We start from the raw sequence: 26,974 nt of genomic DNA on the forward strand, positions 1-26,974 counted from the left end.
GATGGTTGTGCTTTTGGTTTATATTAATTCCTCTGGATCTTTCATGAAATGAAAATCATTTGCTAGTAATTTAAAAGTTTTTCTTCTATAGATACTAACATGAAAATACAAGAAACATAAAACAGAGTTGTACAGGACTTTGTTAAAGTTATTATGGTTACATATAAACATTCATGAAAAGGGCAAAATTTTATCTTTAGAAGCCAGGAAATTGATCACACTAGCAAAGCAAGCTACTATAAAATTGGTGATGCTAAAAAGCTATTTGTTCCAGAACTGCAGGTGCCAGGTGGTAAGAAAATGCTTGTTAGCTTTCCTTTTGCTCTTATCTACCATAGCAGGTATCAAATTAAAGTGAGTAAATCCTTAAGCAAACTCTCTTTTTCATACTCCACCAATTAATTTTGTTATAAGGAAAACATGTTAGCTCTTCTTTTTCTCTGATAAAGACATGGATGTGAATATTCTGAATTATCTATGTACTCACCGGCTCAAATGGCAAGACCATGTCATCTCTAATTCCATACTTTGCTCGTAAGGCCTACAGAAAAATTTGCAAGTTAACACTAATGATCAACACTTTACTGGTAGAATCATTGAGAGAAGCAACCTCCAAAGTTTCTTAAAAGTTTCTTCAAAGTTTCTATTTGTTCTCCTCTCCATAGAGAGCAATTTTCTAACTTTGCCAAATATCTCAAAAGGGATCTGTAACCTTCAAAAATTTAATAGCTAAAGTTATAGTGAATAGCCTAAATGAAACCATACAGCCAAAAGCAAAAATGTACATAGACATACACATATCACTTAAATTGAGGTTCATATGCCAGATTTCAATGAAAATGTGAATATCAGAAAGCTTTTTCAAAATTCTGTGAAACATATTTAAAATTCAAACCACAGAAAATATATTAACATCAAGAAACAAGTTAGAGATAGCAGTTTAAAGATAAATGCATAGCTTTTTAGCCTAGTCCCACAGCGTAGTTCAGCAGTACCTAAGCAATGAGATGGTGAGGACGAAATACAAACATGAAACTCAGATACTTACTTGCTTTTTCTTCAAGTCTCTGAGGGCAGCAATATCATCAGGGGAGTCGGAAGGAACACTTGTAACCACACCAGTGCCTTATAAAACAAAGTGTGGAATTAATAACTAGAACCAAAACGTGATTATCAAAATATTTCTAGAAATAAACTCTTTACCTTTATCCTCCTTAATAGTTAGCATTGGGAGAACATAGATCACCTTGTATGATGTTAAAGGTGCAGAAAGTGATGCACCAAGAATTTCCTGCATAAGAAAAAAATCAATATAAAAGGTGAATTCATTGTGACCATTAGAATTAAAACTATGTTAATATTTTAAGCCCTGAGAAGCTAGTAATCAAAAATATATGGAAATAAATTCAAGAGCTATTTTGTACAATATGGTGACTATAGGAAATAACAATGCATTTTATACTTGAAAACTGCTGTGTAGATTTTTTTAAGAGACAGAGCCTTGCTATGTTGCCAAGGCTAGAGTGTAGTGGCTATTCACAGGTGCTATCATAGCATTCTACAGGCTCAAACTCCTGGGCTCAGGCAAGCCTCCTGAGGTCCCAGCCTCCCAAGTAGCTGGCTCTACAGGTGCATACCACTGTACCTGATTTAAATTTTAACTCTTCTCACCACAGAAAATGGTAAGTACGTAAGGTATGAATTTGTTAATTACCTCAATTTAGCCATTTCACAATGTATATATATTTCAAAACATACTGCGTACCATAAATACAATTTCTGTCAATTAAAAAATGAATATAGGCTGAACGCGGTGGCTAACGCCTGTAAACCCAGCACTTTGGGATGCTGAGGCAGGCAGATTGCCTGAGCTTAGGAGTTCGCGACCAGCCTGGGCAACATGGTGAAACCCCGTCTCTACTAAAATACGGAAAATTAGCCAGGCGTGGTGGCATGCGCCTGTAGTCCCAGCTATTTGGAAGGCTGAGGCGGGAGAATTGCTTGAACCCGGGAGGTGGGGGTTGTAGTGAGCCAAGATCGTGCCACTGCACTCCAGCCTGGATGACAGAGGGAGACCCCATCTCAAAAAATAAAGAAAAGAATATAAATAAAATACATATGAAGTAAAACAAAACACATTCTTTTATACCTCCTAGAGGAAAAATAATTTTTTTATTTTTATTTTTTTTTTGAGATGGAGTTCTGCTCTTGTTACTCAAGCTGGAGTGCAATGGCACGATCTCGGCTCACTGCAACCTCCGCCTCCCAGATTCCAGCGATTCCTGCCTCAGCCTCCCATGTAGCTGGGATTACAGGCATGCACCACCACGCCTGGCTAATTTCTGTATTTTTAGTAGAGACAGGGTTTCACCATGTTGGCCAGGCTGGTCTTGAACTCCTGACCCCAGGTGATCCACGCACCTCTGCCTCCCAAAGTGCTGGCATTACAGGCATGAGCCACCGTGCCCGTCCCGGAAAAATAATTTTTAATAATTATAATAACTAAATCTGTCAATATTATGATGACATGAGTACACTAATACATTGTTTGTGACATTGTACTCCTTGAAGAAAATATAGGAATCCACAGCAAAAGCCACAAAATGTTCATGTAACTCAGACTCAACAACAACTAATTATTTTTCCTTAAACAACTCTACCCAATGCTGAGTTAATTATACTAGGAAAGCCTGGAAACAACTAAAGCTTTCAATGATAGAGAAAATGATTTAACAAAATATGTTACAGGAACAAGAATGGGTACTACCTATCTATTTAAAATAGTAGTTATGAAGACAAAGTAAAAGGATAGTTCTAATTTCACTTGAAAAAATCCAAAAGATTAAGCAATTTTAGACCCAAATTCTCAGATGGCAACAAAGAGTTTGCAGCTGCTTGCTCTAGCTAAGGAACACACTTTTCCTTTCCACATAATTCCCACCCACCCCTCTTTATTCATATATGTACATATAACCTGCCTTTATAGAATTTGCAGTCATATGGATGACAGCTAAATATTATAACCATTTTAAAGGTTGAAACTATTTTGCAATTTATAACATCCATGTCCCTCACGCCAGAATTTGCTCAAATTAACAGGGAGAAAAGTTGCATTAAGAATAGGAAAACATGTATGTCCCTAATACTGTTCCCAAGAACTTCTCAGACAAAATTCCAACATTAGGAACTAAAGAGATGTGGCAGTGCTGCTTTTAACAGAAAAAGGCAGGAAACAATTCAAATATCCATTAATAGAGAATGGTTAAGTAAATTGTGGTACAACCAAACAATGAAATACTATGTAGCTATAAAAAATAAGAATAAAGAAGCTGTTTATGTACTGACAAAATGATTGCCAAGATACAAATTAAAAAGCAAGATGTGGTACAATGCATATAAAGTATATTGCCATTTGTGTAAAAACAGAGGGACAAAGAGTATGTGCGTATTCGCTTGTGTATACATGAAATATTACCAGGATACACAAGACACAGATATTACTAACTACCTCTAGAATGGGGAACTTTTGTATCTTTTTGCGTTTTTTGAATTTTGGGACTTGTAAATATACTGCAATCAAATAAAAAGTATTAAATAAGGAATAAAATAGTTCAATTTAAAAGAATTGAGATGGTACTCTACTCATATTTTTCTTTTTAAAAAATTATTTAAGATACCAAAGATCAGCATTCACTAAATGGAATTAAACACATTCAGAAATATTGATAATACAGTAGATAAGGCTGGGTACAGTGGCTTATGCCTGTAATCCCTGCACTTTGGGAGGCCGAGGTGGGTGGATCACCCGAGTTCAGGAGTTCAAGACCAGCCTGGCCAACATGATGAAACCCTGTCTCTACTAAAAATACAAAAAATTAGCTGGGCATGGTGGCCCGCACCTGTAATCCCAGCTACTCAGGAGGCTGAGGCAGGAGAATCGTTTGAACTCAGGAGGCAGAGGTGCAGTGAGCTGAGATCGCGCCACTGAACACCAGCCTGGGCAACAAGAGCAGAACTGTCTACAAAAAAAAATAAAAATAAAATAAAGTAGATGAGCTGTGTAACCATCCATATTTAATTAATATCAACCAAGACTTTCTTCACATGAAAAAAAAAAGGCAGCTACAATTCCAAATTTAGTATTACCAGGAATTCAGGTAATAGTATTTTTAAAATAATATAATGACTAATGCAGCTATTAACTCTCTTGGGGAGGACTGCCTATATTTTTCAACCAGATATTTGCCGAGTTGAAACCTAAAAATAAAATATGCTATCTTAATGATACAGTCATACAATGAATATTACACAACAATAAAAAAAGAACTACTCCTACAACATGTATGAATCTCACAAACATAATGTTAAGCAAAAGAAGCTAGACACAAAACAGTCAGACTACACAATTCCATTATGTAAAGTTCAAGAACAACAACTAATCTTTGGTGAAGTCAGAGCAGTGGTTACCTTTGGAGGAGAGAGGTGAGTACTAATGATATGGACATGAGAGAGCCTTCTGGAGTGCTAAAACTGTTCTATATCTTGATTTAGGTGGTGCTTACATAAGTGTATATACATATGAAAACGCACCAAAACACACAAGACTTACACAGTTTACTGCATGTACACCTCATTTTTTAAGGTTGTAACGCTCTTTTCTCAATATTCATTGTTGAAATTTTCCTTGAAATTTACGCATTAAAATAAAAAATCTGCTATCCAACTTACCTCCCCCATTAATTCCTTAACAACAGGCACCACGCCATTGTCTTTGGTAAAGCCCTGGTATGACATATTCCTGGCTGCTTTTTGGGTACAGATGAATATATCACCATTCACCGTCTCAAATCCAATGTACTTCATATCAGGACGAACCCAACAATTTGTCTGCCCAAACATGGTCTCAGGTCTGAGAGTAGCAGCCACCAAGAAAATATTTTTACCTTTCAGGCCACTGAGAAAAAAAAACAAATATTGATGTAAAAACATGTCAACTCTGTAACAACTATCTGATGGTTCAGAAATGATAAAGCAATTACTCTGGCAAACCTACCTTAATTTAGATGGATATGGCTCAAGCACCTTCAATTTGAGTAAAGTATATTCCTGAGGTCCAACACCCTAAGCAAATAAACGATACAAAAATTTGAAGGAAAAAAAAGACTTGCCTTAAACCTACTAATCTATGTGAGAGATCTGATTCAAGTCCCTAAAATGGGTTCTCGCATTATTAATTTTTTTTTGCAGAGAAGAGATTGCCAGTGGTGTGCTAACTATACCCACACAGAAGTCTAGTATGTTAGGAGAGATTTGGAGTAATCGCCCAAAATAGTGTTTGCCAAAATGAAGGTGAGAAGACACAATCAACCCTAATTCCATCCCATGGCATGTCCCAACATAGTAGTCATCAAAGGAAGACACTAGACCAGAGGTCAAAGATAATGTGCTTCCTAAACTTAGTTTGCTCCCTTACTAATGGTTAGACCCAAGGTAGTCATAATCTCTCTAAGCCTTTCTTTCCTTATTGGTAAAATAAGGATGTCGTGTCTCAGATAGGACTGTCCTGAGGAACACACAAGATAACAGATGAAAAATGCTTTGAAAAATCTACAAAGGATTACTGAAATCTAGGATATTGCTGCCATTGGCTATATTAAAACTTTACTGGGTCTTAAGTCTCTCAAATCTTTTAAAATTTTGATCAACTCTCACTTAGATAAGTTACATCAAAATTGAAGGCTGATTTTGAAAATATGTTCAAAGATGGTAATAAAGAATGATGCAATCATAGGGAATCATAAGTTCAGATGCTGGCATTGTCATTGATTTTTACTGTGCCATGGATTTAGCCAAATCACTTACTCTTGATTTATTCAAGTATTTCAGAGAATAATGTTAATAATGTGTTCTACAGGAATTAGAATGAACTTCTAGGCATGGCTAGAAGTACTTTGGAAATAAGCAAGAAGGCACATGATCAAAGCAAATATAACTGGAATCTGTGTACATCAAATCTTAGTCACATATCTTATTACCTCTCCCCATGCTTTCTTTTTAGAGCTGTTTATTTTCCAGATGGTGCTTCACAACATTAGCATGCATATACATCACATTGAGAGCTCGTAAAAAGATATTCCTGGAGGCCGGGCACGGTGGCTCACGCCTGTAATCTCAGCACTTTGGGAGGCCAAGGCGGGCAGATCACGAGGTCAGGAGATCGAGACCATCCTGGCTAACACGGTGAAACCCCATCTCTATTAAAAATACAAAAAATTAGCCGGGTGTGGTGGCGGGCACCTGTAGTCCCAGCTACTCGGGAGGCTGAGGCAGGAGAATGGCGTGAACCCAGGAGGTGGAGCTTGCAGTGAGCCAAGATAGCGCCACTGCAGTCCGGTCTGGGCTAAAGAGCAAGACTCCAACTGAAAAAAAAAAAAAAAAAGATATTCCTGGGCCCCACCCCCAGAACTTTTGATTCAGCAATTTTGGGGTGAGGCTAAACAATGTGCTTTCCTGTAACAAACTGATGCAGCTGTCCTCAGATGACTCTTAGGATAGCGAGGTACTACACAAGATACAGGTACCTGTATTAATATTCTATCTCCTCTTCATATCCACCAGAGTATCAGGACTACATCCCTCAGCACTACAAAGAAGTTATTTTTAGGTTTCTATTTCTTAAACTCTATGGTCATATTAAGGATTATTATAATAGCTACTCTGTCTCACAAATAATCACCTCTCCAGTTTGTCTATCATGATCCATGCAAGGCTGTCCATCTTTTGGAGAATAAATGGTATACCTAAAAAATAAACAAAAAGTGACAAACATTATTATAATATTCACGTTTTATCCTACCATATTTGCCTGTGTTGCACCTAATTTCTTACATGTCTTGCAACTAGAATTTCTGAGTAGATATCTGTATCTATTATGTGTACTCTTATGGTAGTTCCACTGTCAACCTACTTATTTAATGAAAGCTTTCTACCTTCGTCAAAGGTAATACCACTGAAAAATACACACTGATCTTGGCTCTGTGGTATTGAACAAAAGATTATAAAACATAAATTGACTTAACAAATGAAACTATCAGGAAGTTGATTATGTAGATTAATCAAGGAAGATAACTTATTTTCATTTCTTAAGTTATCTTCCTTGATTAATCTACATAATCAAGGAAGAATCTTAATTTGTAGAACAAAGTATAAAATAAAACACAAATCAAATGATTACTTTTTCTGCTTGGCAGGGAATACTGAACATAATCTTTAGTAAGATAATAAAAGCCCACCCTCCCATTCTCCCTGGTTATATCTGTCATAAACACTAAGCAGCTCAGAGAAATTAAGACACTGGTAAGGAAAAAAGGAAAACAAAGGATACAAAAGAATAGAAACAACGTATTTTAAAAACAGAAAGGTAATGGGAAAAGGTAGGCTACAAGGTATTTATTTATTCATGTAAGCAATCCTCCTGCCCCATCCTCTCAAGTAGCTAGGACTACAGGTGCATGCCACCATGCCTGGCTAATTTTTTTTTTTATATAAAGAGATGTGGTCTTGCTATGTTGCCCAGGCTGGTCTCAAACTCCTGGCCTCAAGCAATCCCCTCACCTCAGTTTCCCAAAGCACTGGGATTACAGGCATGAGCCTCCGTGCCCAACTGATTTTTGCTTTATTATGCTCAAGTATAACAAACTTACCGCTTCCCAAATTTAATTTTGTTTCTTTCTCTTAATGTTAAAAATTGCCATCTGACAAATGAATCATAGTAAGGATTAACATCAGTGGTGATGAAGGAACGACGCCAGTCTACCTATAAAAGGAAAATTTTAAAAGGCAACTACTGAGAAATACACAAATTTTGTTTGAATAAGAATTCCTATGAATCAATTATTTACTCTTCTAACTTAGAATCAGATCAACTATTAAAAATAATTTTCCAAGTTCCACTATTAAAAGTATATCACAATTATTACTTTAATTTACTTAAAGTATATTTTTAAGCATATACATATACATATTAACAAACATATAGAAGCTATAATAAATTAAGAAGAAACATTTAATCCTACCTTTATGTATTCCTAAATATTCAAGTTAAACTTGGGCTTCTTCATATTCTTTGAATAAAGCTCCTTTCTACTAATTGTTAGTATGTCAATATACATTCTAATTCAACAAATAGTGAAGTATTCATTGTTATGAGACCCACAGGCAATGTTAGGTTCTAGTCTAACAATAACAGTACTAATTCTTTAGTGGCATACAGGGGAAATATATTATTCTAAAATTAGGAGTTGGTCCAAATCTCATATAATCACACAAATATACAGACATATCTGGGAGATATTGTGGGTTTGGTTCTAAACCACCACAACAAAACAAGTCACACAAATTTTTTGATTTCCCAAGGCATATATAAGTTATGTTTATACTATATTGAATTATGTTAAGTGTGCAATAAAGTTATATTTAAAAAGACAATGTATATACCTTAATTTTAAAATACATCATTGCTATAAAATGCTAATAATCATCTGAGCCTTCAGTTGAGTTGTAATCTTTGTGCTGGTGGAGAGTCTTGCCTCGATGACGGCTGCTGACTGATCAGAGAAGTGGCTACTGAAGGTTGTGATGGCTATGGCAATTTCTTAGACAACAATGAAGTTTGCCACATCCATTGACTCTTCCTTTCACAAAGATTTCTCTGTAGCATGTGATACTGTCTGATAGCATTTTACTCATAATAGAACTTTCAAAACTGGGAATGGGCCGGGCATGGTGGCTCATGCCTGTAATTCCAGCACTTTGGGAGGCCAAGGCAGGCGGATCACCTGAGGTCGGGAGTTCGAGACCAGCCTGACCAACATGGAGAAACCCCGTCTCTACTAAAACAAACAAACAAACAAAAAATACAAAATACAAAATTAGCCAGGTGTAGTGGCGCATGCCTGTAATCCCAGCTACTCGGGAGGCTGAGGCAGGAGAATCACTTGAACCCGGGAGGCAGAGGTTGCAGTGAGCCGAGATCATGCCATTGCACTCCAGCCTGGGCAAAAAGAGCAAAACTCCATCTCAAAAAAAAAAAAATTTGGAGTGAATCCTCTCAAAACCTGCTACTGCTTTATCAACTAAAGTTTATGTGATATTCAAAATCTTTGTCATTTCAACAATGTTCACTGCACCTTTACCAGAAGAAGACTCCATCTCAAGAAACTACTTTTTTTGCTCATCCATAAGAAGCAAATCCTCATCCATTCAAGTTTTCTCATGAGATTATAGCAATTCAGGCTTATCTTCAAGCTCCACTTGTAATTCTAGTTCTCTTGCAATTTCTACCACATCTGCATTAACCTCCTCCCCTGAAGTCTTGAACCTCTCAACGTCATCCATAAGAGTTAAAATCAGCTTCTTCCAAACTCCTGTTAATGTTGATATTTTGACCTCTTCCCATGAATCATGAATGTTCTTAATGGCGTCTAGAACAATGAATCCTTTCCAGAAGGTTTTCTATTTACTTTGCCCAGATCCATCAGAGGAATTACCATCTATGACTGTTATAGCCTTATAAAATGTATCTCTTAAATAAGAAGACCTACAAGTCGAATGACTCCTTGATTCATGGACTGCAGAATGAATGTTGTGTTCGCAGGCTTAAAAACATTCATCTCCTTGTATATCTCCATCAGAGCTTTTGAGTGATTGGGTGCATTGTCAATGAACAGTAATATTTTGAAAGAAATTTTTTTTTTCCTGAGCAGTAGGTCTCAAGAGTGGGCTTAAAACATTCACCAAACTATGCTTTAAACAGATGTGCTGTCACCCAGGCTTTATTTTTCCATTTACAGAGCATAGAGTAGATTTGGCACCATTCTTAAAGGCCTTAAAATTTTCCAATTGGTAAATGAGCACTGGTTTCAACTTAAAGTCAGTAGACACATTAGCCTCTAACAAGAATCAGCCCATCGTTTAAGCCAGACACTGACTTGTCTCTAGCTATGGAAGTCTTACAGCATCTTAATCACTAGAGGAAAGCTGTTTTGTCTACATAGAAAATCTGTTGTTTAGCGTAGCCACTTTCATCAATGATCTTAGCTAGATCCCCTAAATAACTTGCTGCAGCTTCTACATCAGCATTTGCTGCTTCACCTTGCAGCAGAGTCTCGCTCTTGTTGCCCAGGCTGGGTTGCAATGGCGCAGCCTCAGCTCACTGCAACCTCCTGGGTTCAAGCAATTCTCCTCCTTCAGCTTCCCAAGTAGCTGGGATTATAGGAGCCCGCCACCATACCCAGCTAATTTTTGTATTTTTAATAGAGACAGGGTTTCCCCAGGTGGCCAGGCTGGTCTCGAACTCCTGGCCTCAGGTGATCCACCCACCTTGGCCTCCCAAAATGCTGGGATTGCAGGCATGAGCCACCACACCCAGGCTACAACTTGCACTTTTCTATTATGGAAATGGCTTCTTTCCTTAAACTTTAAGAATTAACCTCTGCTAGCCTCCAACTTCTCTTCTGCATCTTCCTCACCTCCCCCAGCCTTTACAGAATTGAAGAGTTAGGGCCTTCCTCTGGATTAGGGTTTGGCTGAAGGAAATGTGGCTGGTTTGATCTTCTATATGGACCAAACTTTCTCCATATCTACAATAAGGTCACTTCATTTTCTTATCATTCATGTGTTTACTGGAGAAGCACCTTTCATCTCCTTCAAGAACTTTTCTTTGGGCCAGGTACAGTGGCTTATGCCTATAATCCCAGCACTTTGGGAGGCTGAGATGGGCAGATCACCTGAGGTCAGGAGTTCAAGAACAGCCTGGCCAACATAGTGAAACCTCGTCTCTACTAAAAATACAAAACTTAGCCAGGCAACCAGACGCCTGTAATCCCAGCTACTCAGGAGGCTGAGGCAGAAGAATAGCTTGAACCTGGGAGGCGGAGGTTGCCGTGAGCCGAGATCACACCACTGCACTCCAGCCTGGGTGACAGAGCGAGACTCCATCTCAAAAAACAAACAAAAAAAAGAACTTTTCTTTGCATTCATAACTTGGCTGACTGTTTGGCACAACAGGCCTAGCATTTAGCCTATCTTGCCTTTCAACATGCCTTCCTCACTAAGCTTAATCATTTCTAGCTTTTTACTTAAAATAAGAGACATGTGACTCTCCCTTTCACATGAACACTTAGAGGCCATTATAAGGTTAATAACTGGCTTCAAGATTGTTGTTTATTAGAAAACAGGGAAAACCAAGGAGAGAAAGAGGGAAACAAGCCAGTCAGTGGAGCAGTCAGAACACAAACATTTACCAATTAAGTTTGCCACCTTATATGGGTACAGTGTGTGGCAACCCAAAACAATTAGAATAATAACATCAAAGATCAGTGAATATAGATCACCATAACAGATAATAATAAAGTTTGAAATATTAAAATAATTGCCAAAATGTGACATGAAGTAAGCAAATGCTGTTGGAAAAATGGTGCCACTAGACTTGCTCAACGCAGGGTTGCCACAAATCTTCAATTGTAAAAAAAATCCATGTCTGGAAAGCACAATAAAGCAAAGTACAATTAAAAAAGCACATACTTGTAAATGCTTTCCTCATATTTCCTTTATAGACATACCTTCAAACCCATTCTTTTTAAATCCTGAATAGCCAGTGGCGGGAAATAATCAAGCCAATGTTCTGCTTCAGAAAATTTTACTATCTCTTCATCAGACAGACCAAGGGATTTCATAATGCCCCACTGGTATTTAGAAGATCCAGCTTTAGCAGCCGCTTTACTCTGAAAATAATGGAGAAAAATAAACTCGATCAAAGAATAACCAACGCTCCAGGAAAATGACCCAAGATATTAATGAATGTAATTTTTTTACATTCTAAAATAATGCTGATACATCAGAACACTGCAGGAATTAGTTGTACTATTAGTCTGTACTAAAAGTACTAGTCTGTACTAAATAGTACTAATTTAGTCTGTCAAACTATATAGCCAAGATATCCGCCAAGACACTGGCACCAATAATAACTAAATGGATGGCAACATAAAGAACTACCCATCATGAAGATAAGATCTCAATACCAAACCTTCTGTTTCTTTTATCCTAATACCACATTTACCTTATTTACCTAAAAAGAGGCTACTCATAAGACTTTCCTCCTTTTCCAAAAATTATGAATATCCAAGAGACAACCAAATACCAGAAGTTGAAGGTAGGAAATTTGGTTAAACTGTAACACTATAATGAGGCAGCATAAGAAAATTTTGAGGATGACAGAATTGCTCTATATGATACTGTGCTGGTAGAAACATGACTCCAGGCATTTTCAAACTCACAGAATTATACATCACAAAGAGGAAATTTTGGGCCTGGCATAGTAGCTCACACCTGTAATCCCAGCACTTTGGGAGGCCGAGGCAGGCGGATCACGAGGTCAGGACTTCGAGACCAGCCTGGCCAATGTGGTGAAACCCCGTCTCTACTAAAAATACGAAAATTAGCCGGGCATGGTGGCGAGCGCCCGTAATCCCAGCTACCCTGGAGGCTGAGGCAGGAGAATCACTTGAACCGGGAGGCGGAGGTTGCAGTGAGCTGAGACTGTGCCACTGTACTTCAAAGCCCAGGCGACAGAGAGAGACTCCATCTCAAACAACAACAACAACAATAAAAATAATAACAATAATACAAAAATTAGCTGGGCGTGGTGGCACACACCTGTAATCCCAGCTATTTGGGAGACTAAAACATGAGAATTGCTTGAACCCAGGAGGCAGAGGTTGCAGTGAGCCAAGACTCCACCACTGTACTCCAGCCTGGGTGACAGAGCAAGACTATGTCTTGAAAAAAACAACAAAAAAAGTAAATTTTATGGTATGTAAATTTTTAAAAAATTCAACCACGATGCTGAAGGAACCTGAGGAATGCAGACTGTGACAAATCTGTCTAACTGCATTACAAATATATGATATAACCACACTCAAGGGGGAGGGAAGAAAGGAGCTGATCTAGGCAGTTTTGGAAAACAGTGTGATTAGATTGTAAAGACAGAAAGAATTACACACAAACACTGTACTTTTGTCAGTAAAATTGTTTCTCCCAGGGGTATAGGTTGGCAATTCTGAAACTACTTTACTAGTAGTCTAGGATGGAACAAATAAATAAATATACTATAGGTAATGAGAGCCAAGTTTCTCACTGTTGTAGTAAGAAGTCACAAATAAGCCAAGGGAAAATGCTAGAATGACACCCATGGTGCTAAAATGGAGCCAGGGGTATCAATATGAACTTACTTGTTTTTTAATAAACATTCAAATACATAAAGAAATAAAAACAGATGTGTATGCATGGCTTAGCAGACATAAATATATTTCCTTGCTCTTTCCACTGAGAGTGCCTAGAAGCAGTGATACCCCCAGGCAATGAGCACACCCAGCATTCAGACCTTAGTTTCTGAACACCATTCTTCAATAAAAGAAACCTTGGAGAAGTGGTTGATTCCTTGGTTGAATCACGGAAAATACAAGCCTGGAACAGCTTGTGACACCATAAAGAAAGCAAGTGCTTTGAACAAAGGAAGATGAGGGAATGTCTAATGGACACAGGAGCCAAGCTGAAAAAACTCCCAGTGGCCAAAGCTAGAACAATTTATTTATTCTAGCTTTATTCTAATAAAAAAGAACAATTTGACAACAAATTACGGTGTTGTTAACAACCACACACACACACACAAAAACAACCCAATAGCCACACACAGAGGTATAAGCCTATAGTTCCAGCTACTCAGGAGACTGAGGTGAGAAGACAGCTTGAGCCCCAGAGCTGAAGACCAGCAACATAGTGAGACTCCATCTCTTAAAAAACAAAAAGCTCAATGGTATTGGCTTATAACCTGAAGAATAAAGTGAATATCCATGAATCCATATGACATAGAAAGGACAGATTAAGTAAGTGGGGGAGAAAGGACAGCTCTTCTTTTCAGAAGAATTATAGATAATAAATGTAAAAAGAATGAGGAAAATGGAAAATCATGATTAGAAGACTAGAGTAATAATTGTTGTAGGCAAGATCCACTGATGAATGCTAAAATTAATGAGCAAATATTTAAAAAGAAACACAGTATTATTTCCATGGCCTCAAAAGATCTCTCCCAAAATATATATTAATTATAAAAAAAAATGAAATCTTTACAGGAGAAAAACCTGGCAGATGCCATCTTAACCAAATGATCAATGTTAACATCACCAATAATAAGACATATCAGTATCATATACTCCCTAATGCTTGAGAACGACAAATTACCTAATAATCTTCCTCCAAATCAATAACCTCAATCTAACGATGAGAAAGCATCAAACAAACTCAAACTGAGGCATAATCTATAATTATCTGACCCGTATTCGTTAAAAGTATAAAGGTCATAGAAGAAAACGAAAGACAAAAAAGATTAAGGAAACATAGTAAGGACACATGACAACTAACTGCAATGTGGGATCCTGGATTGGACATTGGAAGAGAAAAGGACATTAGTGAAAAAACTGGTAAAATCCAAAAAGTCTGTAGTTTAGTAAACACTACTGTACTAATGTTAATTCCTTAATTTGAAAAATAGTATCATAGTTATATAAGATTTAACATCTATATACTATCTTGCAGTTCTTCTGTAAATCTAAAATTACTTCAAAAAAGAGGAAAAAGGAAATAGGAAAGTCAGAAAGATAATTTTTTTTTTTTTTTTTGAGACAGAGTCTCACTCTTGCCCAGGCTGGAGTGCAGTGGCGTGATCTGGGCTCGCTGCAAGCTCCACCTCCAGGGTTCACGCCATTCTGCTGCCTCAGCCTCCCGAGTAGCTGGGACTACAGGCGCCCGCCACCACACCCGGCTAATTTTTTGTAGAGATGGGGTTTCACTGTGTTAGCCAGGATGGTCTCGATCTCCTGACCTCGTGATCCGCCCGCCTCGGCCTCCCCAAGTGCTGGGATTACAGGCGTGAGCCACCACGCCCGGCTAATTTTTTTGTATTTTTAGTAGAGACGGGGTTTCACCATGTTAGCCAGGATGGTCTCGATCTCCTGACCTCATGATCCGCCCACCTCGGCCTCCCCAAGTGCTGGGATTACAGGCTTGAGCCACCGCGCCTGGCCTACGACTGGCTTACGCCTGGCTAATTTTTGTATTTTTAGTAGAGATGGGGTTTCACCATGTTAGCCAGGATGGTCTCGATCTCCTGACATCATGATCTGCCTGCCTCGGCCTCCCAAAGTGCTGGGATTACAGGCTTGAGCCACCGTGCCTGGCCAGAAAGATAATTTTTTGCTTTGATACTTTAAAAAAATGATCTAGTACATTTTATGTGTTGGGCACTGTGCTAGTACTGGGAATGCACATATAAATCAGAAAAATAAAAAACTTCAACCAACATAAATATCAACCACTATCAAACCTTTTTTCCTTTAGCTTTATCCTTAATTATTATATCTTCTGTTTTAACACTGGTTTCTTCCTCTTCCTCTTCTTCATCTGGAAAATCAGGGGGGCAACCATACAGCTCTATTTCTCTTTTCAACTTATCAGCACATGCCTACAACGAATATTAGAGATAATGAAGTTCAAAATCAAGGTAGACACAATTTCAGTTTTTTACTGTTTTTATTGCCAACTAAAATTGACTCTGAAATTTTTTGCAATATATTGATACATATGTGGCTCCACTACAGAAAACTGAAACGGAGGCTGGGAGCAGTGGCTCACGCCTATAATCCCAGCACCTTGGGAGGCTGAGGCAGGCAGATCACTTGTCAGGAGTTCGAGACCAGCCTGGCCAACATGATGTCTCCATTAAATATAAAAATTAGCTGGGTGTGGTAGCACACGCCTGTAATCCCAGCTACTTGGGAGGTTGAGGTGACAGGATCGCTTAAAACCAAGAGGCAGAGGGTGCAGTGAGCCGAGATCCCATCACTGCACTCTAGCCTGGGCAACAAAGCAAGAATGAGTCCCATGTCTCAAAAAAATAAAATTAAATTAAAAAAAGGTATAAATCATGTACCTCAAAATTCACTAATTTATAAAGTAGTATTTTACCTAATTTACTCAAAAGCATTTATTCAACACTCAGAATATTCAATATAGTATACTATATACCATATATATTAGATATATAAAGATGTAGGAAACATAATGTGTTATCATTTTGGATAACATTAATAACATTGTTTCTCAATTTAAAGATTACTGTCAGGAGGGGGGAGGGATAGCATTAGGAGATATACCTAATGTAAATGACGAGTTAATGGGTGCAGCACACCAATATGGCACATGTATACACATGTAACAAAGCTGCACATTGTGCACATGTACCCCAGAACTTAAAGTATAATAATAAAAAATAAATAAAAACAAAAATAAAATCCCACCAGCAAGAAAGAAAGAAAGATAGATTACTGTCACATATACTCTATTAGTTATCATCACAAGCCTACCAAGTAGATAGGATAGGCTTTAAGTCAGAAAACAAACAGAGATGAAGTGATTTACCGAAGGTCATACTGCTAGCAAAGTTACAGACTTAACCTTGGACTTTCCACTCTAGCTCTTATCAATTATACCACAATGAGTCCACTGTCAAAAACAAAGATGACACCAAGTAAACACTGTTAAAGTTATGAGAAAAATAAGAAATACAGAAGTAAAAATTTTTTAAATGGAAAAGGCTCTTCTATTCAGAAGATTTTCAACCACTAATAGAATAATAAAAACAGGCAAGGATGATTAAAGGATGATAAAACCAGGGTTATTGAGTAACACGATATTCAGAGGCTCTCAAAGTGTTATCCTATAGATTACTTTTTAATTTCTTTCTTTTTTTTTTTTTTGAGATGGAATTTTACTCTTGTTGCCCAGGCTGGAGTGCAATGGCGCAGTTTCAGCTCACTGCAACCTCTACTTTCCGGGTTCAAGCGATTCTCCTGACATAGCCTCCGAAGTAGCTGGAATTACAGGCGCCTGCCACCACGCCCGGCTAATTTTTGTATTTTCAGTAGAGATGGGGTTTCACCACGTTGGCCAGGCTGGTTTTGAACTCCTGACCTCATGTGATCCTCCTGCCTTGGCCTCCCAAAGTGCTGGGATTACAGGCGTGAGCCACCATGTCTGGCCTTACTTTTTAATTTTATAGGAGGAAAAGTCACCTTTAGAATGAGGAAACCTGGCAGGATTAACTTAATTTCACTAAATGGGACAAATTACCATTTTATATGCTTTTGAGGTGATACAATGGTAAGTTAATACCTCAACAATGAAGTATTCTTGTCAAAATATTTAGCCCAACCCTAATCATGAAAAAACAATCAGAAAACTCATATCATAGGACATTCTACAAAATAACTAGCTTAGACTTCAAAAACATCAATATCACGAAAAACAACTAAAAGATAGTGAAAAGAATGGATAACTACATGCAATGTGTGCTCCACAAAATAAAAAGTGAAAAACAGCAGGGCATAGTGGCTCAAGCCTGTAATCTCAGCACTGTGGGAAGCCAAGGCAGGCGGATCACCTAAGGTCAGGAGTTCGAGACCAGCCTGCCCAACATGGTGAAACCCTGTTTACACTAAAAATACAAAAAACATTAGCCAGGCATGGTAGCAGGCACCTGTAATCCCAGATATTCAGGAGGCTGAGGCAAGAGAATCCCTTGAACTTGGGAGGCAGAGGTTGCAGCAAGCCAAGATCTCACCACTGCACTCCAGACTGAGTGACAGAGCAAGATTCCGTCTCAAAAAAAAAAAGGGCGGGGGGAAACAAATGGAAAGGACATTTTGAGTCTACAGAAATTTGACTACAGATTAGATGAAGACGATAATATAACATCAATGTTGAATTTCTTGGAGGGGATAACAGGACTCTGATAATGTAGAAGAATGCCCTTGTTCTTAGAATACATGCTGAAGTATTTAGCAATGACACGTCATGATATCTGCAACTTTCTTTCAAAAAGTTCACAGAAAAAGAGAGAGAGAAGGGCTAGGCGTGGTGGCTCATGCCTGTAATCCCAGCACTTTGGGAGGCCGAGGTGGGCAGATTACCTGAGGTCAGGAGTTTGAAACCAGCCTGGCCAACATGGTGAAACCCCGTCTGTACTAAAAGTACAACACTGCACTCCAGCCTGGGCGACAGAGCAAGACTCCAACTCAGAAAAAAAAAAAAAAAAAAAAGAAGTAAAAGAAAGAGAAAAGCACGCATGCATGCATGTGTGCTAAGAGACAGAACTAAAACAAATATGGCAAACGTTAAGACTTTGTAACTACAGGTGAAGGGTGGAGGGTGTTCATTGTACTACCATTCCATTTTTTCTGTAGGATTGACATTCTTTAAAATAAAAGGTTGCAGAAGGCCGGGCATGGTGGCTCACGCTTGTAATCCCAGCACTTTGGAAGGCCGAGGTGGGTGGATCAACTGAGGTCAGGAGTTCCAGAACAGCCTAGCCAACAGGTGAAACCTCGTCTCTACTAAAAATACAAAAATTAGCCAGGTATGGTGGCGGGTGCCTGTAATCCCAGCTACTCGGGAGATTGAGGCAGGAGAATCGCTTGAACCCAGGAGAAGGAGGTTGCAGTTAGCCAAGATCACACCATTGCACTGCAGCCTGGATCACAAAAGCAAAACTCCGTCTCAAAAAAAAAATAAAATAAAGTAAAATAAAATAAAATGTTGGAAAATAAAAAGAAATAGGATTTAAATTTCCTAATCCTATTATATAAAGGAATCCTTTCACCTCTAGTTTTCTTTCCTATTCTTCATTGAGAATTATTTCTAATACAAACTTATGACAAATGAAGATATTTGCAAAAATGATCAAAATACAATGCAACTGTTTATTATTTTATGCCGCCATCTTACATATGTCACAAGTGCACAATGGCTGTACATTTTTCTTTTTAGTAAAACAGAATCAGTTATTACCTAACTGTAATACAGACATAAATACACAAGGTAACCAAAAGACATTAAAATCACTTAGTAATCACTTAGACCATAATGGATGCCCTTTATTTAAGCACTTCTTCAAATGTTGTTTATTTTTAAATTAATTTTCACTATAATAAATTCAACTCATTTCATACTTTAAGGCAGCAATACTTAAAAATCCTTTCAAGCTCTTGAATTGGGTATTACTATTTGCTCCAACTAAAAAGAGTAGAAACCAATCCTATTAGCAATCTTACCTTAATAGGCATTCCAGTACAGTGCAGGCCAAAGGGAAACAGACAACATTTTCCTTTCAATCGCTGGTACCCTACAGCAAACTACAGAAATAAAATTAAATTTAAATTGCAAATTTAAATGCCAGACAAATACAAAATGTGAACTTTTCACACAAAAAAATTAGTTTTCTTCTTTACATCCTCCTTTGGAATGCCAGTTAGATTTTAGGCATTCCAAAACTCACCAACCTAGGAATTACTTTTGAATATGCATACATGCCCAGACCCTTGCACACATACACATAAGGCACATAAAAATTAAATATAAAAATTAAATTACTTAAATGGGCCAGGCACAGTGGCTCACGCCTATAATCCCAGCACTTTCAGAGGCCGAGACTGGTGGATCACAAGGTCAAGAGTTTGAGACCATCCTGGCCAATATGGTGAAATCCCGTGTCTACTAAAAATACAAAAATTAGCTGGGCGTGGTGGTGCGTGCCTGTAGTCCCAGCTACTTGGGAGGCTGAGGCAGGAGAATCACTTGAACCCAGGAGGCAGAGGTTGCAGTGAGCTGAGATCACACCACTGCACTCCAGCCTGGTGACAAAGCAAGACTCCATCTCAAAAATAAATAAATAAAAATAAAAATAAACTACTTAAATATAAAAATTATGCTTTAAGGAATTTTAAGTTCTCTTAACAGGAAATAATAAATTCTATAGCTGCCATTTTCTTCAAAACAATATTCGTTAAAAACCTTCCTCCCCATTATAGCAAACATAGGGAAACATTACCTCACATTTGGATAAAGAAAACGTGTGTCCCAAATGAAGGCGTCCATTCATATATGGATATGGGAAGGTTACAAAATACTTGCCCTTGCTGCAAAACAACAGTATAAAAAAGAAAGTACAGAAGAATAAATGTTAAGTTCCTTTTACAATAAGGAAGTGGGGTGAAGGAAATGCTTGATATAAATAACTAAGTTTAGTTATTTAAAAAATATTTAAAAGTAAATTTATAAATCTAGAAATTTAAAACTCTCTAAAATTGAAAATTACTTTAGATTTACAAGAAATAAGACATTGATAGGTTGCTATTAAGAATTAAATAGCCTTGTAACGAATACTAGAGGTTTAATTTGAGCTAAAATACTTGAGTAAAGATAATATACTAGGTCAGGCACAGTGGCTCACACCTGTAATCCCAACACTTTGGGAGGCCAAGGCTGGTGGACTGCTTGAGGCCAGGAGTTCAAGACCAGCCTGGGCAACATGGTGAAACCCTGTCTCTACTAAAAACTAGCCGGGCGTGATGGCGTGCGCTGATAATCCCAGCTACTCTAGTGGTTGAGGCATGAGAATCAAGAATCGCCTGATCATTGAACCTGAGAGGCAGAGGTTGCAATGAGCTGAGATCATGCCACTGCACTCCAGCCTGGGCGAAAGTGAGACTCCATCTCAAAAAAAAAAAAAATTCTTTAATACCCTTATGAACCTAGGCTAATTTTTTACCGAATAAATGAGATTTGTTTTCACTAGATACTAGATATATATATAAAGCAATTCAAAGTCCCTCAGGTAATATAAAACATCCTCAATATTACTTGATATGTGGTAGATTCACTTTAAAAGCATCCTTTAAATCTTTTTTTTTTTTTAATTTTTTAGTTGCTTTTGTAAAGACAGGGTTCTCAATATAAGAACCACCATGAGCATGAGCTCATGAGCCACCATGCTTGGTCTGTATTCTTTTTTCTTATGAAGAATATCTAACATACATACTGTGTTATGAAGCATAATAAAATGAACACTTGTAAACACACCATCTGACTTATGAACCCACTGAAACTACCTGTTTCCTCTCTACTGTCCCACAAGAGATAACCAACATTCTGAAATTTGCTTTTACCGTTCCCTTGTTTTTGAATAGTTTGCACACTTGCCAGCACCCTTAAACTATTTATCATTTAGTTTCACTCACTTGTGAGTTTTATACAAAAAAAAGGCAAACTTCATATAGACTTCTGCAATTTGCCTTCTTCACTTGACATTATATTACTTTCTGCAGTGTTACTGCATACACCTATAGTTAATTCTCTTTCACTAAACAAAGCAGCTTTTTCAGTTCACTTGTAATTATTTTAAATTACCTTAAAGTTAACCAAACCTCTAGAAGAAAATAGAAGCTTCAAATTATAGCTTCAAGTATAACACCAGAGACTATATTACAGCAATTTCTTTTTCTCTTAAAAAAAAAAAAAAAAAAAAAGCTGGGGCCTGGTGGCTCACACCTCTAATCCCAGCACTTTGGGAGGCGGAGGCGGGCGGATCACCTGAGGTTGGGATTTCAAGACTAGCCTAACGTGGAGAAAACCCGTCTCTAGTAAAAATACAAAATTAGCTGTGCGTGGTGGCGCATGCCTGTAATGCCAGCTACAGGGGAGGCTGAAGCAGGAGAATCGCCTGAACCCGGGAGTCGGAGGTTGCGGTGAGCCGAGATCACCCCATTGCACTCCAGCCTGGGCAACAACAGCAAAACTCTGTCTCAAATATATATATATATATATCTCCATTAGAATATAGCTTAATAAGCAAGGAAAAAAGACTTTTGAATCAGAAAGTCCTAAAAACAAGCCCAGGCCCAGTCAATTCCCAGTGATGTAACCTTGAACTGGTTACTTAGCCTCTCTGTGCCTCAGTTTCCTCAGCTGTAAAAGAGAAATTTTAAAAGCTGTTAACCTTAAAGTATATTGAGAAGATTAAGGCCAGGCATGGTGGCTCAAACCTGTAATCCCAACACTTTGGGAGGCAAAAGTGGGAGGATTACTTGAGCCCAGGAGTTCAAGACTAGCCTGGGCAAGACAGCAAAACTTCATTTCTACAAAAGAAATTTTTTAAATGCTGGGCGCAGTGGCCCATGCCTATAATCCCAGCACTTTGGGAGGCCGGGGTGGGCAGATCACTTGAGCCCAGGAGTTGGGACCAGCCTCAGCAACATAACAAGACCCCATTTCTACTAAAAATAGAAAAATTACCTGGGTGTGGTGGCGTGCGCCTACAGTCCCACCTACTCAGGAGGCTGAGGTGAGAGGATCACCTGAGCCCAGGAGACAGAGATTGCAGTGAGCTGAGATCACACAACTGAACTCCAGTCTGGGTGACAGAGGCTCGCTCCATCTGACACCACAGACTCTGTCTCCAAATTAAAAAAAAAAAAAAAAAAAGATTATGGCTGGGCGCAGTGGCTCACGCGTGTAATCCCAGCACTTTGGGAGTCCGAGGCAGGCGGATCATTTGAGTTTGACACCAGACTGCCAACATGGCAAAACCCCGTCTCTATTAAAAATAAAAATTAAAAATTAGCCAGGCGTGGTGGCATGCACCTGTAATCCCAGCTACTGGGGAGGCTGAGGCAGAAAAATCATTGAACCCGGGAGGCAGAGGTTGCAGTGAGCCGAGATCGTGCCACTGCACCCAGCCTAGGCGAGAGCAAGACTCCACCTCAAAAAAAAAAAAAATTGCCGGGCGCAGTGGCTCACGCCTGTAATCCCAGCATTTTGGGAGGCCGAGGCGGGCAGATCACGAGGTCAGGAGATCGAGACCACAATGAAACCCCATCTCTACTAAAAATACAAAAAAATTAGCCGGGCGTGGTGGCGGCCGCCTGTAGTCCCAGCTACTCAGGAGGCTGAAGCAGGAGAATGGCGTGAACCCAGGAGGCGGAGCTTGCAGTGCGCCGAGATTGCGCCACTGCACTCCAGCCTGGGTGACAGAGCAAGACAACGTCTCAAAAAAAAAAAAAAAAATTAATGAGGCTGGGAGTGATGGCTCATGTCTTATAATCTTAAGAGCTTTGAGAGGCCAAGGCAGAAGGATCACTTGAAGCCAGGAGTTTGAGACCAGCCTGGGCAACATAGCAAGACCCTGTCTCTAAGAAAAAACAAATTAGCCAGGCATGGTGGTGCATGCCTGTAGTCCCAGCTACTCGGAAGGCCGAGGAAGAAGGATTGCTAGAGCTCAGGAGTTTGAAGTTACAGTGAGCTATGACTGTGCCACTGCACTCCAGCTTGAATGACACAGCAAGACTTTGTCTAAAAAAAGAAAGAAAGAAAAAGGCTAGGCACAGTGGCTCATGCCTGTAATCCTGGCACTTTGGGAGGCTGAGGCGGGCGGATCACGAGGTCAGGAAATCGAGACCATCCTGGCCAACATGGTAAAACCCCGTCTCTACTAAAAATACAAAAATTAGCTGGGCATGGTGGCACGTGCCTGTAATCCCAGCTACTAAGGAGGCTGAGGCAGGAGAATCGCTTGAACCAGGGAGTTGGGGGTTGCAGTGAGCCAAGATGGCGCCACTGCACTCCAGCCTGATGACAGAGCAAGACTGCTCAAAAAAAAAAAAGAAAGAAAGAAAAAGAAGATTAAATAAGAATATACATGTAAAAAAATTTGCTAGCACATTTGCTAGGACACAGTAAGTGTTCAATGTTAACTTACTATTATTGTTGTTATTATAACCGTATTTCTTCAATCTGAAAAAGCACATTTTCTTACATCTCAACATATATGAATCTGGGATATATCTTATAATTGATGCATACATTTATTGAGGCAATGTTTGGGGGAGTTATTTTGTTTTTGATTTTCCCAAATATCATGTCATGATCTATGTTTGTCTTTAAATCAGTATTATTTTAGTATCAAGGCAATGCAGTATTTATGAAATAATATCTTCAACATTTATACTTTTATAAGCATTAGGTTTACTTGTAAAGAAAAAACATAAAAATTTACATTTTCTGTCTTTGGAGATAATAATCGTCTATGAGTCTAATAGAATAATTTCGTTTTATCAGTCAGCAAAGAAAAAAAATCTCAAAACATCCTTCTTTGTCTAAATATTTAAAATACTGTAGTCTTTAAAACAAAAGAAACTTTATTTAGAAAAAAAAATCTTTACAAACCCCATAAGAAAAAAGATCCTAATTCATATGCAGAAAGTGAAAGTCACCTCCTTCACCCTGTTTCAGGCATTATAAATACAATCTACCTTATGGGTTCCACCAAGCTGTTTCTGTACTATAAAGCCAACGGTTTTAGAAATACAATGTGCAGGGCCGGGTGCGGTGGCTCACGCCTGCAATCCCAGGACTTTGGGAGGCCGAGGCGGGTGGATCACGAGGTCAGAAGATCGAGACGACCCTGGCTAACACAGTGAAACATCATCTCTACTAAAAATACAAAAAATTAGCTGGGCATGGTGGTGGGCGCCTGTAGTCCCAGCTGCTCGGGAGGCTGAAGCAGGAGAATGGCATGAACCCGGGAGGCAGAGCTTGCAGTGAGCCGAGATTGCGCCACTGCACTCCAGCCTGGGCAACAGAGCAAGACTCGGTCTCAAAAAAAAAAAAAAAAAAAAAAAAAAAAAAAAATATATATATATATATATATATATATATATATGGAAATACAATGTGCAGAACTTCACAAACTATTACTCACCTGGTCTGTTTCTCTAAATTAGATGCATTGACCTCAAACACTCTCTCAGTATCCCATTTCTGTTGGATTTCTTTCTCAATCTTCTTCAAAAAGTCCACTTTGGCTGTTCCTTTTCTTTCCTATTGGACACAAAGAGAATAATCCACTCTGTATTTCAGCACGCTTGCTTTAAAAAAGAATTGGGTTCACAGAACTGAGCTGCTCACTGATAAAGACTGATTTTTCCATGGTTATTTTGAAATTTAAATGAACATTAAAAATTAGGGTTATCAGCCAGGCGCGGTGGCTCATGCGTGTAATCCCAGCACTTTGGGAGGCCGAGGCGGGTGGATTGCTTGAGGTCAGGAGTTCGAGATCAGCCTGGCCAACAGGGCAAAACCCATCTATACTAAAATACAAAAATTAGCTGGGCTTGGTGGCGGGTACCTGTAATCTCAGCAACTCGGGAGGCTGAGGCAGGAGAATCGCTTGAACCAGGGAGGCGGAGGCTGCAGTGAGCCGAGATCACGCCACTGCACTCCAGCTTGGGTGACACAGCAAGACTCCGTCGGAAAAAAGAAATTAGGATTATCATGACCTGTGTACCTCAAACCTCAAAGAAATGGTTCAACAATTACTGAAATATGTAAAAGGCTTTGATATGCTTTTTTAAAATTATATACTACAATGTAACACTGTCATCAAATGTTTCTATTTAATTAAAATACATGAATATCAAAGATACTGATAGAGAACTTCTCTCCAAAATTGTTAAAGAACGGTTCATATGAAATTTAAATAAAACAGGCTGGACACGGTGGCTCACACCTGTAATCCCAGCACTTTGGGAGACCGAGGCGAGAGGATCACCTGAGGTCAGGAGTTAGAGACAAGCCTGGAAAACATGGTGAAACCCCATCTCTACTAAAAATACAAAAATTAGCTAGGCAAGGTGGCACGCATCTGTAATCCCAGCTACTTGGGAGGCTGAGGCAGGAGAATCGCTTGAACCTGGGAGGTGGAAGTTGCAGTGAGCCAAGATCGCACCATTGCACTCCAGCCTGGGCAACAAGAGCGAAACTCCATCCCCCCACCAAAAAAAAAAAAATACCTGGACTCTTTTCAAGTTTCCATAAAACAGTGATTGTATAAGGTATTTTCTTTTCTAAGAAATAATAAGCCTGCACATCTGTTCATCCCTTTCCATTCCTGCTACTAACCACCTTCATTTAGACTATCAACGCCACTGCCCCCTCTCACTTCAAAACCTCTTCTTAATAAGTAACTTGGCTGGATGTAGTGCCTCATGTCTACAATCCCAACACTTTGGGAGGCTGAAGAGGGAGGATTATTTGAGGCCAGGAGTTTGAGACCAGCCTAGGCAACATAGAAAGACTTCCTCTTTAAAAGAAAAACAATTATTTTGGCCAGGTGTGGTGGCTCATGCCTGTAATCCCAGCACTTTGAGAGGCCGAGGCAGGTGGATCACCTGAGGCTATGAGTTCAAGACCAGCCTGGCCAATACGGCGAAACCCCATTTCTACTAAAAATACAAAAATTAGCCGGATGCGTTGGCATGCGCCTATAATCTCAGCTACTCGGGAGGCAAAGACAGGAGAATTACTTGAAGCCAAGAGGTAGTGCTTGCAGTGAGCCAAGATGGAGCCACTGCACTCCAGCCTAGGCAACACAGCAAGACCAATCTCAGCTCACTGAAACCTCCATCTCTGGGGTTCAAGCAATTCTCCTGCCTCAGCCTCCTGAGTAGCTGGGATTACAGGTGCGTGCCACCATACCTGGCTAATTTTTGTATTTTTAGTAGAGACGAGGTTTCACCATGTTGGCCAGGCTGGCCTCAAACTCCTGACCTCAGGTGGTCCACCTATCTCAGCCTCCCAAAGTGCTGTGATTACAGGCATGAGCCACCCAGCCCGGTCTGTAAAATATAATTTCTAATATTTTTACAGAGGAAAGGACCCACCTACAAAGGCAAAAGTATGTAGGGCCTCATGAAGCCTAGTCATATCTCCTTCCCTACGGTCATGGGTAATATGAAATTTCACTGTATTTATGTGTGTGTGTTTGTGTGAGAGAGAGAGGGTCTCCCTCTGCCACCCAGGCTGGAGCATAATGGTGCAAGCACCAGCTCACTGCAGCCTTGACCTACTGGGCTCAAGCAATCTTCCCATCTCAGCCTCCTGAATAGCTGGGACTACAGGCATATGCACCACCATACCCAGATAGTTTTTGTATTTTTTTGTAGAGACAGGGTTTCACCATGTTGCCTAG

The 26,974-nt window shown here is 39.2% G+C and overlaps 1 protein-coding gene across 3 annotated transcripts in view; it reads right to left on the bottom strand.

Annotated features, from left to right (window-relative positions):
- LARS1 (leucyl-tRNA synthetase 1) overlaps positions 1 to 26,974 on the bottom strand; it is a 68,711-nt gene that overhangs the window by 38,789 nt on the left and 2,948 nt on the right. For 2 of the 3 annotated variants that reach the window (XM_003829083.5, XM_055112747.2), the window contains exons 2-13: positions 24,707 to 24,825; positions 20,000 to 20,087; positions 19,224 to 19,304; positions 15,440 to 15,577; positions 11,622 to 11,783; positions 7,704 to 7,816; positions 6,737 to 6,800; positions 5,054 to 5,121; positions 4,729 to 4,954; positions 1,204 to 1,291; positions 1,049 to 1,125; positions 488 to 541 (exon numbers count right to left, since the gene is read on the bottom strand). In XM_003829083.5, the coding sequence (XP_003829131.1) occupies positions 488 to 541; positions 1,049 to 1,125; positions 1,204 to 1,291; positions 4,729 to 4,954; positions 5,054 to 5,121; positions 6,737 to 6,800; positions 7,704 to 7,816; positions 11,622 to 11,783; positions 15,440 to 15,577; positions 19,224 to 19,304; positions 20,000 to 20,087; positions 24,707 to 24,825 (1,278 nt within the window). Of the gene's footprint in view, positions 1 to 487; positions 542 to 1,048; positions 1,126 to 1,203; positions 1,292 to 4,728; positions 4,955 to 5,053; positions 5,122 to 6,736; positions 6,801 to 7,703; positions 7,817 to 11,621; positions 11,784 to 15,439; positions 15,578 to 19,223; positions 19,305 to 19,999; positions 20,088 to 24,706; positions 24,826 to 25,132; positions 25,272 to 26,974 lie in introns of those variants that run through there. The other variant, XM_055112746.2, reaches the window with a different exon arrangement.

Source organism: Pan paniscus, chromosome 4, assembly GCF_029289425.2.
Source record: "Pan paniscus chromosome 4, NHGRI_mPanPan1-v2.0_pri, whole genome shotgun sequence".
Lineage (NCBI taxonomy): Eukaryota > Metazoa > Chordata > Mammalia > Primates > Hominidae > Pan > Pan paniscus.